Genomic DNA, 18,356 nt, shown 5'->3' with positions numbered 1-18,356 from the left:
GATCCTTATTGGTGAGTTTTGGTACTAAAGTTTTTTCTGTGAAAAACTTTTCTGCATGTCCTGAAACATCAGCATACAAAATTTGGTTGTTTGAACTGTTGGACATTTCTTCAGAGAGTGTTGAATGGAACTACTTTAATTAGGATTATCATATATGTAAACTTTAATTCAATACAAAAATATACACTAGTGTCAAAAATTAAAGCTGTGTNAAATGAATTTTTTATCCTCTACTTTATATTTAATTTTACATTTAAGTACAATCAGTGGTAAATGTTGTTTAAATAGAAAGTACAGTAGAGCATCGATTATCCAACCTCCGATTAACCATCACACCGGTTAACCGACCGTTCTAGTCGGCAAATTTCAAATGTCTGCTAGTGATGTGGCACTACAATATTTGTTTATGTCTTGGCTACTTTAATATTATTTTTGTTAAATTTGTGTGTTTTAGCTGGCAACATGGCTCGACCATTGAAGTGAAGCCAGTATTTAAACGAGACTTAATTTTCTAATTACGAGTGGTTGTTTGTTTTGTGAGCAATAAAATAATTTAAAAATAAGTTGTAACGATACAATAGCAACGATTATTATTAAAAAAAAAATTTGTTAGGCTTAACATTGATGAAAATTAAACGCAAAGTTGGTTAATAGCAATATACTATATTAATAATGTGTTTTTTCATTTTTTTCGGTTATCCAATTTTTTTCAGTTATCTGACCAACCCGAGTTTGCAATTGAGTCGGATAATCGATACTCTACTGTATTGTTTATAATACATGCTTAATACTAAATAAATTATGATTATAATAAAGGATTGTTACATATTTTTAACAAAATATCTTTTAAGTTTCAATTGTGCATTATTGTATTTTTAATAAATATTATGTTTAATTGAAATATATTTATTGTCTTAACAATTTTAGGAAAATATTAAAATACTGAATATTGAGGAAGAGAATAAAAATAAAGATAATGAAATAATTTTGTTGAAGAAGCAATTGGAAGATATGTCGTCTTCAAAGGAAAAACTTTTAGATGAGTTTAGGGTACAGTTAATTTTAATGTGATAGTTTTTTAACTTAGTTTTTATTATTGAAATTTTAATTTAAAATTTAATATTATATTTTATTCATAATTTTAAATATAATTCAGAAAAATAGTTTTAATCACGTTATTTTTTTATTAAATTAAATATAACTTTTGAAATATTCTTCTGTATAGCTCTTTTTATTATTCATAATGTTTAGGAAAAAGATTTTGTAAGTAGAGAAGTATGTAATGTAGTAGAAAGCTATTGAGGAGAATGAATATTCAGTATATATTAAAATATATAAATTCTGTTTGTTTTTACAGTAGAAAAAAACATCACTATTTAAAAAAAAAGTAAGAGTTGGTTTTAAAAAATCAAATTATTACTTTTTCAAACGATTTTTCAGAATGTATACATAAATCTTTTGTTCATACAACCTTCATATATAAATAATTTTAATTAAAATTTATTACTATATATTTTTGGTTTGTGAATTTCATATTGATTTTTATTATTTTCATATTAAAATTTTTAATAATAGTTTATTTAAATATGTTCTCTCGTATCTATTGCATGTTTTTATTAGTTCTAGATATTCAATCAATGTTAACGTTTTTTTCCACTGATGATGTAATATATATACATTTACATTTCTTATAAAAATCATTCTGGAAATTTATGTATTTTGATCTTCAATATTATATTGTTTTCATCTGATGTTTTCCAAATACTTCTATTATATAATAAATTATCAAATTAATAAAATATTTAATCAATATTACAAAACATTACAGGTAGCTCTCAGTTTATGCTGCAGTTCCATTCCTACAAAAGCTGGAGCAAATTGAATCAGCATAAAATGAACCCATATTTACACTGAAGTATAGGGTTAGGTTCTTCATAAGTGAAAAATACGCAAATAATTTCATTTATTAATACAATATAATACAAAATACAATAAATTTAATTTTTAAAATGTATTTTATCTTAAAATAAAGTGAAATGTTNTATATTTATTGTCTTAACAATTTTAGGAAAATATTAAAATACTGAATATTGAGGAAGAGAATAAAAATAAAGATAATGAAATAATTTTGTTGAAGAAGCAATTGGAAGATATGTCATCTTTAAAGGAAAAACTTTTAGATGAGTTTAGGGTACAGTTAATTTTAATGTGATAGTTTTTTAACTTAGTTTTTATTATTGAAATTTTAATTTAAAATTTAATATTATATTTTATTCATAATTTTAAATATAATTCAGAAAAATAGTTTTAATCACGTTATTTTTTTATTAAATTAAATATAACTTTTGAAATATTCTTCTGTATAGCTCTTTTTATTATTCATAATGTTTATGAAAAAGATTTTGTAAGTAGAGAAGTATGTAATGTAGTAGAAAGCTATTGAGGAGAATGAATATTCAGTATATATTAAAATATATAAATTCTGTTTGTTTTTACAGTAGAAAAAACATCACTATTTAAAAAAAAAAAGTAAGAGTTGGTTTTAAAAAATCAAATTATTACTTTTTCAAACGATTTTTCAGAATATATACATAAATCTTTTGTTCATACAACCTTCATATATAAATAATTTTAATTAAAATTTATTACTATAATTTTTATATTTTTGGTTTGTGAATTTCATATTGATTTTTATTATTTTCATATTAAAATTTTTAATAATAGTTTATTTAAATATGTTCTCTCGTATGTATTGCATGTTTTTATTAGTTCTAGATATTCAATCAATGTTAACTTTTTTTTCCACTGATGATGTATTGATAATATATATACATTTACATTTCTTATAAAAATCATTCTGGAAATTTATGTATTTTGATCTTCAATATTATATTGTTTTCATCTGACATTTTCCAAATACTTCTATTATATAATAAATTATCAAATTAATAAAATATTTAATCAATATTACAAAACATTACAGGTAGCCCTCAGTTTATGCTGCAGTTCCATTCCTACAAAAGCTGGAGCAAATCAAATCAGCATAAAATGAACCCATATTTACACTGAAGTATAGGGTTAGGTTCTACATAAGTGAAAAATATGCAAATAGTTTTGTTTATTAATACAATATAATACAAAATACAATAAATTTAATTTTTAAAATGTATTTTATCTTAAAATAAAGTGAAATGTTTTTATTAAAAAATTTAGTTTTAGATCTCTTACATTTTTCAGAAAAAGTATCCATCTTTAATTGTTTATATTTTTGTTTTCTTTCATTGAGAATTTTGGAATATGGTCGAATGGATGCAATGATGTTCCTTTTTACATTTGCACTTCACTCCCAATCAGTGTCGAACTCACAAAGTTCATCCATCAAACTTTCCATAGTTGAAAGGATACATTAACCCGACGTAGAGCTACAGATGAGTGGAGACACTGATTGTCGACCACCGGTTGCCATAGCACATATATAAGGTCAGTTTGAGCAGGAAAATTCAAGGTGGCTAAGGAGAGATAGATATCGTCTGACTGACAAGAAGTAGATATCGTCTGGCTAATAAAGTATTGTCTGGCCAACTAGAAGTAGATTTGTCTCACTAATGATGGTTTGTGATCGCCAGAAGTGCTACTGCGTCTTAAGGTGTTTTCCTGAATGAACTGATACGGGATACATTCATTGTATCCAATGATACATTCATTGGCGCTATGGATTCGGACACCATTTATTGGACTATTAAGTTTAATAACTTGACTCGTGGATACCTAAACATTTAGTATTTTAATATTAATTTAATGCAAATGTATACATACCCAATAATATTAAACAGAAAAAAATAAACATATTCAATAAAAATCTTTGTTTTAACGAATTTACAATGTTGTGGCTCGGTAAATACATCAACACTGAAATGAAAATCAGTCTAGCATAGGGAAAATCGGAGAATTACATCGCAAAATGGCAAATTGTGCAGCAGTGTTATTGTGAATCAGTGTAAATTGAGCTGGCGTAAACCGAGGGCTACCTGTACTAATAAAGAAATCAGTTCTCATGACAGAGGATCATAATTGGAGCAGGAGAAATATCAGTTAATAAATGATAAACTTATAAAACATTTATTACTTCAAAAATTTTGAAGTAATAAATGAGAGTGATCAAGACTAAGATATTACTGATCTACAATTTCAAAACTGCATTAAAGAATTCTGTAATGATTATTAATGAAAATAAAATTGATGATTATTTTGAATTTAATTTATTTTATNTTAGAATTAACCAGGGGAGAATTGAATACTTCTAAGAATTGAGAACTTTCAAGAATTAAATGAGTTTCCAAGAATAGAGTTCTTGAGAACAGCAACAAATGTAATTCATTAAAAACAATGAAAATAAGGTAACATAGGTCTGCCATTTTGACTTTTATGTAGTAGTTAGTAACTAACTAGTACTGAATATTCAAGAGCAACTATTGGAAATTACAGATTGAAATTTAAAATTAGATTATTAAAATTTTTGAAGTTGGAACACAAAATAACTTGGTCTGTGTGTTACTATAATGAAATTTAGAAATTTAATGGCAGAGTTAGAGATTAGTTCTTGGTACTCAAATTGGCTTGTTTGATGTCATTGAGCTCATATGGATTACATTAATACAGTGCAATTCCAGTTCACACAGGCTTTACTGTATTTTTGCTTAATATATTTTAATTTTTATGAAATGTTTAATCATTCAGTTTGGATTAAATTCTGATCTTTGGTTTATAATAATTTGTGTTTTTATCTTGAATATGTTAATTCTGTAGAGAATATTAATAGTTTTCAAGATAGTTTTATTAATAGAATTTTAAATTTAGCTGACTTGCAATTTAAGTAGGCCTATTGTTATAATTTTGCAAAAAACACAAAATTTCTATTGAAATGCAAATTTTATTATTTTATGCAAAATAGCAATATTTAGAATTATGCTTTTGATTGGAGTTTTACTTACATTTCTTCAAAAAGGTCTAATCTACATTTAGCACATTTACATTATAGATGTCTGTTGCAACTTCTATAAATAATCTTATTTTATCTTGAACATGATTATTGACAACAGCTTTGACATTCTTGTTTGAAGTTGATGTCTCTACTGTTTTGGAATTATTAATATTTTGGCCACTTTAATTAAAAAAAAAATAAATAAATAAAATAAATTTGTCTTCTTTTTCTTCTTCACTTATTTGGAAATTGCATTAATTTTTAATAAAAAAAAAAAACTTTCCCAAGTCTCTGTGAATACATTTTTTTTTTTACTTGGTGTATAAACAGAACATCATCGTCATTAATTTTTGTTAAAACACTTTTGCCTAGTTTATTTAAAGCGTCATCAGTTAAAATATATTCAAACAGAATGATCAGTACAACTTCAAAAAATGTTCTAGAAATTAAAAAATAAAAGTGGCATTCTAAAAGAAAAATTATATCACAACATGAGGATTCCACATATTGGTTTTTTAATAGATTTAAACATTGTGTGTGTGTGTATACACATTATGTATGTATATGTTGTGTGTATACGTTATGTTACATACATATGTACATAAAAATAATTTCGGGTATATTTACATAGAGGTGTTAATTGATATGTTCAAAAGAATGGGTATTTGTTTAAATTTTGATTGTGTCTGGTAAACATGTTAAAAAATTGAAATAAACCTACATCAAGAAATGTGAAAAGTTTTTTCTTTCATGAATTCTATTGCCTCTTCTCATGAATTTTATTGCCAGGTCATTGACTTAGGAAAAGTTCATCACAGGAAAAAAATAATAATTTGTACTATGAAAGTTCTGTGAATTTTTTTTAATTTAGAGTGTGAAAAAGTAGTTTTTTACTAATATGATTTATTATCATCAGTTATTTTATATTAAAAATTACTAATTACTTGGAAAATAGTGGCAAATCATAAGTTGAAAACTTTTTTTTTATAACATTACATAACAGATTTAAATCCTTCCCGCAAATGCTATCTGACGTATAAATAAATTTTATTTTTTACCATGTAATAAAGTGCTTCATATCATGTAGAAAATATTACCAGGTATCTGAGGATTATNTTTTTAAAATGAAAATATTAATAAACTTAAATTTATAAATTTGGGAGTCTAAATAATATTTCCAGGCGTGCAGAATTGGAACGCAATTCATGTTGATGCATGTTTCATTTTTGTCAGCTCTGTAGATTTCTATGGCCTCCAATGATCATTGGAGGCCATAGAAGTTGTGTCTGTCAAAGACTGTGTATCAGGGTAGCCTCGTCCCAATGGGGAACTCCCAGATCGGTGGCATAATGGGTCAGAGCAATATTAATATTTCCCTTTGCTACATTGTATTTGTGATCACGTAACCCCTGAAAGAGATCTGTAAGTGGATCTGATATATGTTAGTCTCCTGTTAAACCATTCATCCTGTACATGGGATACAGTAAACTCCTGGTACTCTTGTGTCCTCTGTGCTGTCTTTAGCATTAGACAGAAGGCAGAAAACATTGGGTTTCCTCTTATAAGTTACATGTAGGTTTAAATCTTTGGCAGTCTTCTTGTAAATGTAATGCAGGGACGGTTCATAGCTTAGGATTACCTGATTACTCTGTTTTGTTACTTCTTGTATTGATGTTGAATGACTTAGCTAGATGTGTAGAAGCTACAGTGTTGATTATTGAGTGACTGTATCCGTGGTTGGATGCAATATGTTTCAGTTGCTCAAGCTCCTTGTTGGTATCTGACAGCTCAGTACAATGTCAGTATGCTCTCATGACTAGTGTGCGGGAAGCGGCTGCCTTTATATGACCATGGGTCAGCTGAATTTGATGGTATGAAGAGGGAGACATTTGTAGGTTTGTGATAAATTGTGGTGTTTAACTCATTAGACACTACCCGAATCTTGATGTCTAAGTAATTAACTTATAAGTAATTATATTTCCAATTTACTTGTGCAGTGATTTGTTTTTAATTGTTGTCATGTACATAGAATTCATTTTTATCTAAATTTTTGTTTGCTATGAAATTTCTCATAATTTACATACCCTGTAAATCAATTCAAATCACGATATAGATTAAGGATAGAGTAAATTTAGATTTATCATATTTTTTGCTTTAAGAGTAAAAATTTATTATTAAGAATATTATTTTAACATTACTTAAACATTAAATATGTGAAATTTTTTATTATAATTTTTACTTTACCAAAAATTCATTTGAAAAAATGCAATCTTTTTGGAATGTAGATTAGCTTCAGTTATTATTTGTTATAATCCTATATATTTCTGTGTTATTTTAACTTTCTATTCTTATAAGGCCTTAGAGATTGCATTACAAGAAGAAAAATGTGCAAAAGAAGAAAGTAGTGAACAATTTAATATTAAAGAAGAAGAATTACAATCCAAATTACAGGTAATTTTTAATATAAATAAATAAATATTACAAATACTTTATTGTAATAAGAAAGATCTTGTTACAGGGGGTTAACTTTAGAGAATTACAAAAGATACAATTGATACTTATTGAAACATTTTTTTAAATATCTTGTTACATAAAATTTGCTAAACATAACATATTAATCATTCAATCTACATATCATATTTCAAATTCTTTAAAATATGAACAAAAAAGTAATGAATATTATACATCTTATACAATGGAATTTTTTCTTGATTGGTTCTGAAGTTTTCTTCTTAATTTAAATCAAAAAACTCTTTTAATTTGAATTTACATTACGCTTCTTCAATCTTTGGACACTCAGTAAGAATATAATAAATGATTTATAAAAATGATTGTAAAGAACAAGTAGAACTTGCATACCCGCTGGCAGAAGAAGTTTAATAAATTAGTGGTAATTATATCCATTCCAGGAGCTGTTTTCGTTTTTAATTTACGAATTGATATATCCAGTTCTTCGATAGATATTGGAATATCTAAACTTTCATTGAAAGAAATTTTTTATATCGGCATAAGGAAGACTGTAATTCCTGTAAATCTGTTAATAGAGTTATCCATTTAAAAGAATCTATTTGCATTGATTGATCACAATTGAAACATCGTAATTTCTTAATCGTAAACTTTAAAAGTTCACTGTTTTTATTTTCTAAGATTATTTGTTGAATTTTTTTATAGTAATTTGATTTCTTAGATTTTAATAGATTGAAATACAAATTTTTGGCTTAACGATATTGACTGAATACCGTTGATGTAGATAATTTTTAAACTGAAGTAATGCTTTAATAATTTTCATTCTTAAATTCTTATATCCGGTATAAACTTTCATTATTATTATGTGCTGCAGGCAAGGGACTTAATAATTGAGACTCAACAATACGTAAATCTTGAATAGGAGTGTTTAAATTGATCATATGTCATTGCGGAGTATTCTCAGAAGTAAAATACGGGGTAAAAGAATCCAAGTATACCAGCCCCTCCAACACATGGCTATACGTCAAAAAATAATTGCCCAACAGTATAGTATCACCTCGGAGTTTTGGATATTTACCTGCTTTCCTTAACTCGCTTAAAAAAGGAATTAATTGTTTACGTCTTAATCTAGATCTTTTTATAAGATCCTGTGAAATTTGAGTTTCTTTCCATACGTTCGATAGGTTTTGCTGTTTCATTTTTATAAAACTCGAATATATATAATCTCTTATTTGGGTATTTTTAATAATTAATTTAATTGTTGGATACTGTGATTTAGTTATTGGAATAATCGCTATTAAATCATCCATTGTAACTTCATGTAATTCTAATGATTCATTAATAAGATTAAACACTTCTAGCTTGGTAGGACTAGTTTTACTGGGATATCTATATAACATTATATTATTTCGATGTTGCGCATTAACCATATTGTCCATTCGATATTGCATACTTTCATTTTCTATTTTCAAATTAGCAATTTGTTGTTCAAGATTAATTATTTGGCTATTCATTTTTTGATTCTGGACTTTAGTTTCTTGGATACTATTACGAATCTGGTCCAAATCTTCTTTGATAATAGTCATTTGACTTAATATTCTCGTATTAGAAACATTAATTAATTCAGAAATTTTATTCCATAGTGTTATACTTGATATATCAGATGAATTTTTTCCTGGCGAAGAAGATAAAAAATCATATGGCTCACCTGATAGTTGTGAACTTAGAAGTGTAGTTTCAGGGTTCAAACCTGCGTTTGCAGAAGATGGTTCAGGAGAAGTTCTTTCGACGTGTAAATTGTAATCAGTAATTAACCTGGTATTAGTGGTCGAAGCAGTTTCCTTTCTACTAGTTGATTTTGACTTTTGAAGTGGTGGTCTTCCTCTTTTAATTGGCGAGCGTTGCATATTAATTATGTTGATAGATTTTCCAACAGTTATAATGTAACACACAGCACAAACAAGTAATATTTTAACGTAAAATTATTTGACAGGATACATCTTTACCTATAATTGAAGTGAGTAAAAAAACGTGCCAGCAGCTTCGGCAGACAGAAGCGCCCCTCGTAATTTTTAATTAGAAATTTTTAACATATCATAAAAAATTTTAATGTTTCTCAATGTGAAAATTGTTTAGTTATTGCATTATCATAAAGACAGAACTCTATATAAAATTACAATGTAAAATTACAATACCATGAAATAAAGCTTATAACAAAAGAAATTATATGAAAATAGTTTGTTTTTAATTTTGTTAAAGCAGTAAAAGAAAAAGATTTATTGGAGAAATAGAATAAAAAATTTAAATAATATGCTTATAATACTTGTAACCCGCAATTATTTATGATACAATGTTTTTCTATGTTAAAAATACATAGGGACAAAGTTTAAGGAAATAATTTTTAAAACATTTAAAGTAAATGCAGCAAATTAACTTTGCATTTAAGTTGCAAATTACAAAAAATCTATCATAATAATGAGATTGACTTTAAATATTAAGATCCTTTAAAATAGATTTGGTTTTAGTAAAATTATATATGTTGTAATATCTGAAATTAAACTGAATGGGTTTCCCCCAGTATTTAATTCTGTCTTTATTATTATTTTTACATTTTGATTTAAACAAGTTTGATTTAGTTAATATTTTAAATACTGCAATGAAAAAGTATAACATTAAGTACTGTATTCATTTATATTGTATTTATTAATTAATTCTGTATCAAAAATTAATATGAACCTTAATTGTGTGTGTAATTTTTTTCTTTTATTAATAGAATTCTGAAAAAGAAATACAAGAATTAAAGGCATTTAATGATAAATATAAAAAGGATATACACAATCTACAAGAGAAAGAATTTGAGTTAGTTAACACAGTTTCTGAATTAAAATCTGTAAGTAATTATTTAATAATTTTTTCTGATATTACATTTGAAATTGAAATTAAGCAATGTACAAACAAATTCTGTCATAAATATTAATAAATTTGTTATTGCTACTGTAAATGTTTTTCTTAATGTATTTGCTTTTAAGACAATTTTTAAGAACAAGTTAAAAATTCTAGTTAAGAAACTAGAATTTTTATTGTAAGAATTTATTTATTTAAAATTTGATACATGAAAGAAAAAATTATTTGAATTATTGCTTGAATAAATGAGATTGTTTGAGCATTTTAAAATTTAAATTATTTCATATTTAAATATGGAGTTTGCAATTGTATTTTATGTAAATTTGTACATTGCCTTACATGAAATGTGTATATATATAAGACGTCCCAAAAATAAGGTACAATCTTTTATAACATACTTTAATTTTTTAATGATTCGAATAAGTTCATGACTGTATCTTTAATTTCATCGTTGTTCTCTGAGAACTGTAAGTCAACAGGATGTTCTTAAGAAGTAAAAATCAGAGGGTTCTGAATCTGGACTATGTACTATATTGTACATCTGCGTGATAATGCAATTCCTCATATTGCATGTCATACTTCAGACAGGCTAAAAAGTATGATGGACTATTTCAAACTTTGTTTAGATGATTATCTTATAGACAATCTTTGTGAAGAATTAGATCTAGTATAGGAGAGAGGACACTAATGAAAAAAATGAAGGCAACAATTGTAATATGCCATTAAAAAGTGGCATAATCAAATTTTTGAGCTTGATGTATGAAAGAAAATTGATGGAGGATGGTTATTCTAGAAACTGTAATAATGCTAAAAATTTTAGTGTTAGTTTTCAAAAAATAAAAAAGAGAGATTAGCAAGTATCTGGATAATTTAATAGGAGAATAGTATATATAAGTAAAATTTTATGGATTTTATTTATTTAATCAATGTGTCTTTCAAATAGAAAATTAGTAAAGTAGAAACCCATGTTGAAGAACTGAAAAAAGAGAATAGCAATATTAAAAGTCGTCAAGTTGTAAATAAGGAAGGAGGAGAATTAAGGTTGGTTAAAGTTTTTTATTGTGGTAAAAAAAATATTATTTATATTACAATTTATTAATAACTTTTTGCTATTTTCTTTAATTTTAATCTGCTAATAATCAGTGCTTGAGGTAGGTATACATCTTTGAGTATTAGTAATAATTATAATTATACATTATTTTGTAGATTTTGACAAATGTGTGTACTTTTCTTTTAAATAATATATTGTCTTTTTTTTTTTTATTCAATAATAGTCATTTTGACAGAATGAAATATATAACATTTTCATGAAATGATTTGAAATATAAATACTAAACAATATTTGATTTTAATTGTTTTATTCATTTTGTATATGCCACTGCTTATCATTTAAAACTTTTTGTAACATTTATTTTAATAAAACTTTTTTTTATAAGAATATGGTGTAATTTGAGATTATAGAAAAATGTTTCAAAATATGAAAATTTATCCACTTTACTTCACTAATTCATCAAATTCTTTTCTGACTAATAGGTCTCATTACAAAATTTAATAAATTAATTTATTATTACACTGTTTTATTATATAATTAGTCTGGTGCTTTCATTAAATTAAAAATTTTTCTTTTTGATATGAAAATGTAGAAATAAAATATTTTTTTTAGTTGATCAATATATTATTCTTCATTGATGCTGTTACAGAAGTAAGAGAAAATATACATTTTCATTATTGATTTTAATTGATTTTGTATATTATTTCTTTTGAGTACAATTTTTTTTAAATTTCATAATTTAGATGATCTAGATTCTTTACATTAATAACATTAATAAATGATTATAAAATGTGAATTAATTTAATTGGTAAAGGTAAAGTTAATAATCATAAAACTTACATTAAGTTCTCTTTTGAAGTTTAGGTAATTAAATTACTAAAGCAGTATGCTACAGATAAATTTATTAGGCTAACTTTTATATATATAGGCTGACATTTTCATTATTTACTTTTGAAATTGAAAGTTAACAATGAAAATTGCCTGAAATGATTGAGAGTAGAAGAAAAATGTATATTAGTTTCAAGACCTTAAATACTATGCTCACATTTTGAACATAGTGTTAGTATTTTTTTTTTTTTTTGTTTATTTATCTTTAGCTTTTCCACCTGCAGTAATGGCTTCAAATATGATCTTCCATAAATAGGACAAGATTTTGGTATTATTCTTGTTCTATATTAAATTATCAATTCCTATATTCTTCTCAAAGCATACATATATTGTGTCAAAATACACTTATAAGTTTATATATTTTATATTTTTGGATTTAGATCAGGACTATGTACTGTCTGCTTCATAATCTATAACCACAATTTAATTCAAGAATATAGTGATGCATCATTGTATGGGAAATTTAATCTGGATCATTAATTTATGTCTGCAAGAAATCAGACATTTTGCTATTACTTTTGATAATTTACAAATGTCTTGTGACTCAACATAAATGCTAAATTTTAATATTTAACTTTCAGTGTAAGCTGTTTTTGTAAATACTTATATCCAATATTCTTTTTTTTTCTGTTATTTAAGTATCAGTAATGGTATTTGTTTCAAGATGACAATAATCATATTTGAATTTGTCTTTAATATATGATATATAACATCTTTTGAAATTCCAACACTAAAATTTCTAGCAGTATTATATATATACAATATATTATATATAATATATTGTAGCTATTTTTCCCATTTTATGCTAACGTTTTCTCTCTAGAAGAAATACATTTAGCTATCTTACATTTTATGAGATAAACTATTGTCAGAATACGTGCGAAGGTATTGGTCCTTCTAGTCATTGGGTCTGTTAGACTCTCACACTGGGTCACTGGATGGCTTACAAATATTGGAGGGGCTAAAAATGCAATGAGTGGAGAGAGTTGCGGGTAAGTCGATAGGGTCATGTGAAAGAATAGACAGTTGAGTAACAAACAAATAGAATTTAATATATATATTAGATATATCTATAATAAAGTTCAAAGAAAAAGAATAATACANCATAAAACACGGTCCTTAAGGCCATTTTTGAAATTTTTTTTTTGAATTTTTGGAATGTTTTTTAAGTCTCCAAATTTTTTAAAAATATTTAAAAATATACGGCCAGCTACTGTTCACCCTACTTTAAATCCTTGTCCTCCCGCGACGTCTATCAGAATGCCCGGGAAATCCAACCTCAGCTGAGTTCAAGGTCATCCAGATGTGTAAACAATGATTCATCGGTGTTAAATTTCACAGAAGGTGGGACAAAGGAAGTTAAAATTTGAAGCTTTTTCTTCAAAATTAACACATTTCTTTCGTTTTTTTTCAGTTTTAAGTATTTTTTATGTTTAATTACATTTACATCAAAAATTGCTAGGAACTAAAGCGATTAAGGTAGATCTAGCTGTCCTTTACATCCATAAATGTTATATGTCAGTGGAACAAATGGAGTGAGCTTTGAGCATTCCACGATTTTTGGAGACTGTCTATACACGGGCTTCCTAAACAAGCCTATATGTATGTTTTTGGTTGTTGGATATGGAGATGAGGATGGCTTGGATGAGGAGAGAATCGAGATGGGGTCTTCTATGCCTGGTTGCTTCTTCTATGCAGATATCATCTCATGTCTGTCCTGTTATCTGGAGCCTCCTTTCTATAGCTGTCTCTCCTTATGGCAGTTGTGGGATACTGTTGACTGCCTGTCAAGTATGGCATGTTCCGAATCTTAGTGAACTGCCCCACATAAGGAGAATTTGTCCTTTTTATCAGTAAATTTCTCTAATCATACTCTTTGAGTTTTGCATCATCTGATGGGATGAACTGTTGTCTAACAGGATATTTTACCTGGTTCGTATGACAGATGTTTTACGGAGATGTGTGATAAAATCTTGGAAAAAGGAAGTTTCACTTCCCTTCAACATAGGTCTCTTCTAAATAAGGTGACAAATGTGTCACTTTAATGTTAAAATATTACTTGAATTTATTGGTTAGAGCGTCGATTATCCGAATCAATTGCGGACTGGGGTTGTTCAGAAAAATTGATATTTTGAATAATTGATTATGTACGAAAAAATATATTAACCTATCCCATGTTGAAATTTTTCTCCGTTGCGTGTCGCTTCATGTTGAATTTTTGTCGATGTTAAGCATAACAAAGACTATTGTATTGTTAAAAATTTTTTTATTTTGTACAAACAAAATAAATATATTGAAAAATATAAAAACAATAAAAAATTATACTTCAGAAGTTAATTTAGTATCAAAAACGTAAAATATTTGAGTAGCCCAAGACATAGCCAAAGATTGCAGTGCCACAGCACTGGCGAAAACTTAAATTTGCCGACTGGAATTCTTTTGGATAATTGACGTTTTGGATAATTTGACTTTCAGATAATCGACGCTCTACTGTATTTCATCAAATTTCTAACTTATTAAGAAAATAATTTGTTACAATTGAATCCTCACACTATCATCCTTTGTGACCAATAGCCAAGCGGTCTTTGTACCCTGAACACTGGGAGTTCTGTTGTGGGTTTGCACCTTGCTCGGACGGACTGGCCACATAGTTTTCCGGGTTTTCTCCACATCCGTAATGCCTAAATAGGGGTCAATTTCCTTTAAAAAGACATCCTGGAAGGCATCTCCCCCTAGGCAGAGCACCCAAGTGTTGCATTGCCATAACTTAACAAGCACTAGCAGCTATGTATTTTATTGGTTTTACTTCTTATTTTAATTACTAAATCCTGTTTTTTTCCCCCAGATATAAATTTACTTTCTTTTTGATACCTTGAAGACATCAAATTTACTAATTTGCTTATTTACAAAATGTGAACATTGTATTAAGACTGTTAATGTGTAATGCCATTTGAACATTGTAGTTATATCTCAAAATTATCTAAATTTTTGAGAATGATATAATCTTTTAGATCATCTTAAATTTTTACTGCTTATTCTTTACATAACTATACTCCCCTACATATATATATATATATATTAACTATAGATATTTCAATAAAAAACTTTAATTAAATATTAACACATTCTTTATCTAATATTTATTTTCAGTATTCAATGAAGTATATGTCAGAATATAGAATCTCATTTTATAAAATTTTAACTTGAATTTCAAAGTTGATTTGAATTCAACTCTGAACATTTTTACATAGATCATAATCTGATTAATCTTAGTTGTGTTTTAATTTATTAACTGCTTGTACAAGTATTATTTAATTTTTCATAAACAGAAAATCATTAGATAAGTTATCTGTTCTTCAGCAAGAAAATGCTTATCTTACTACTAAAGTGGGTCAACTTGAAACTCATTTAGAGAAAGTTAGAGAAAATCTTGGAAAACAGCGTATGAAAACAGATGACTTACAGCAGCAGTTAAAAAAGGTTTGCTGTTTATTTTTAATATGAGAGATGACACATGCATAAAAACATGTTAATACTTAAAATTTTTGTTATAATTGTCTTTAAATAATTTATTTAAAGTAACTAAGAATATTTTATTAACTATATTAATGAAAAATTTTTAATCATTTAGTTTTATGGTAATAAATGCATCAAAAATTTATATTTTATTTGTGTAATAATTGATTATTATTATTTTTGAAAATTTTTATAATTCAGAAAGAATCAGAAATTTCAGAAATTAAAATTGATCTAAGAATTGCACAACGTGAAGCAAAACAAGCAGAAGACATTGTTGGATCATTACAGAGTAGTAATAGAAATTTGAGAGAGAAAGCAAATAACTTGGAAAAAAATAAATCTGAAGAGGATAACAAGCAAAAGCAATTAATGGAAGACATTGTAAATTTAAAGCAGGAATTAGAAGAGAAAAACAAAGAATTGGAGAATATAAATAAATTGTTTGAAGTTAGTTTTTTTAATTAATTTTTATAAATTTAAAAAGTATTTTTTAACAAAAATATGATTTGAAAGTTTTAGTAATCTTGTTTAAGATATCTAACTATTATTTTAAAGAAATATATAACAATTTTTCATTAAGTCGATCTATTAATCATTTAAAATTTTTAAAAATAAACTCCAGCATGAAATTAACTGCATATTGGACAAATTTCAACAATTTGAAGATAAACCTATTTTTATTTTAAGCACATTCTATTGATTATTATGTTAAAAAATTTAACTTAAAAATATTAAACTTTATGGAACTTATAAATAGTTGGTAGTCACACAGTCACACAGGTAATCAATTAAGTTATTTAAATTTAAATTATATTAGTTTTTTAGACTTTGGTATTTACAGATGATTTTTGTTAATAATTTAGATTTACTTGTTATTAGTTTCTCCTAAAATATTTTATGAAACAAAGATGGTGCTTGTATTATGAATGAAATGGTATTTTCTTTTCAATGCTCAAATAGAAGTAGAAAATATTAAGTAAATTTCCATCTAATATTGATTATTTATATTAAATATACTCTGCAATTGGCAAATCTTCTGAATCATATTTTTTTAAGTTAAGTAATTTTTGATTAATTCAACAAGAATTTTTAAAATTTGTGTTTAACTTTAATTTCACTTTGTATTTATTTAAAATAATCATTTTCAATATTTAAATTTTATTTACTTTTGTTTATTAACTATATTTTCTTTTAATACTGATTCTTCTGACAGTTTAAAAATAAACTTAAATTATCAATCTATCTTTGACAAATTTTAATTAAAAGTAGAGAGAGAGATTATGGTAAATGATAATGAAAGTTAGATGCAAAAGATGTAATAACAAAAAATTGAAGTTACTAAGAAGTTCCAACTTTTGGCCATAATGTATTTTTGAAAATGTGTACAAAAGTCAAATGTCTGAAAGTTTAACAATAGAATCACATGTTACAAAGAGTTCTGTTTTCAGAGAACTAAAAAAGAAGAATTTTTCTTGACATCTTGAGTTTTGTTGTGCACTGTAGCATATTCATTATTTAAAATGTCATAATCATAGATTAAACAGAAAATGGGTCAACAAAATTCAATTTTTACAAATAATTTTTGTGTTAATGAAATTAAAATTAGCAGAAAGTGTCACCTTGTGATAATGTGAAAGTTTTGCTCATTAACTGAAAATGTGCAAAAGTCCAAAAAACCCAATGTGATTAATCAGACAAAATAATGAATTCTCAACTAACTTGAGCATAAAATTTATGTTTATTAGAGTATTCAGGAAAACATATCAATCATTGAACTTTCAGAGTATTTTCTGGTGTCTTTAAAGATAATCAATAAATTATTTCTTTTTATAGTTAATTGTAAACAGAGAACAGGATATTTTTTACAATTTGTATAAGATTTAGCTATAATATTTTCATTTGGATTCATATGACACAGCAATATTATGATGATTTTGAGAAAAACTTGTAAATTTTTAATGTTAAACAAGATTACTATTTCTTAACATTTATTAGAACACGTTTTGAATTATTTCTTTTTGCATGTATATATTGTATTTTCATTGAGAATAATTATTTCTTACAGAAAACAAAAGATTTTGAAGAGAAATATAATAATACATTCAATGTATGTGAAAAGTTAAATAAACAAGTTGAGGTAATTATTTATTTGAATTCATTTCAAATTTTTTTTTGTTACATTAAATTACTTACTATGAATCCTATAGGTTCATAAAAGTGCTCCATGTAAAATTGGCTTCACTCACTGAAAACAATACACATTAACTTAGGCACTCATTAGAAATTTTATTTTCACATTATTTAAACATGTAGAAATTTGTGGAAGATGCTGAAAGTGGTGTTCTTGTGTATCTGTGTTATGTTACATGTTTATCTGTCTATCTAACATGTTTGTGTACACACAATCATGTTCAAACTGATATGTAAAATACTAATGTCAGTAACCTTAATGCTTCTTTGAATTCTTTCCTTTATTTTTTATATAGTTCTGAGATTCTTATACATTTTACCTTTCAAATATTCCCTACAAAATTTACATTATTAATG

The 18,356-nt window shown here is 25.8% G+C and overlaps 1 protein-coding gene across 1 annotated transcript; it reads left to right on the top strand.

Annotated features, from left to right (window-relative positions):
- The first annotated feature begins 913 nt into the window (after positions 1-913).
- Positions 914-18,039, top strand: LOC111614701 (chromosome partition protein Smc-like). The gene is made up of 7 exons (XM_023356067.1): positions 914-1,050; positions 7,337-7,432; positions 10,221-10,337; positions 11,295-11,392; positions 15,620-15,770; positions 16,008-16,256; positions 17,875-18,039. Exons 1-7 carry the CDS (start codon positions 1,012-1,014, stop codon positions 18,022-18,024), a joined length of 900 nt encoding a protein of 299 aa, XP_023211835.1. The 5' UTR covers positions 914-1,011; the 3' UTR covers positions 18,025-18,039.
- Positions 18,040-18,356: the final 317 nt, after the last annotated feature.

Source organism: Centruroides sculpturatus, unplaced genomic scaffold (assembly GCF_000671375.1).
Source record: "Centruroides sculpturatus isolate CEXI.00-Female unplaced genomic scaffold, Cexi_2.0 scaffold2179, whole genome shotgun sequence".
Classification (NCBI taxonomy): domain Eukaryota; kingdom Metazoa; phylum Arthropoda; class Arachnida; order Scorpiones; family Buthidae; genus Centruroides; species Centruroides sculpturatus.
This window is presented reverse-complemented; position numbering and strand designations above follow the sequence as displayed.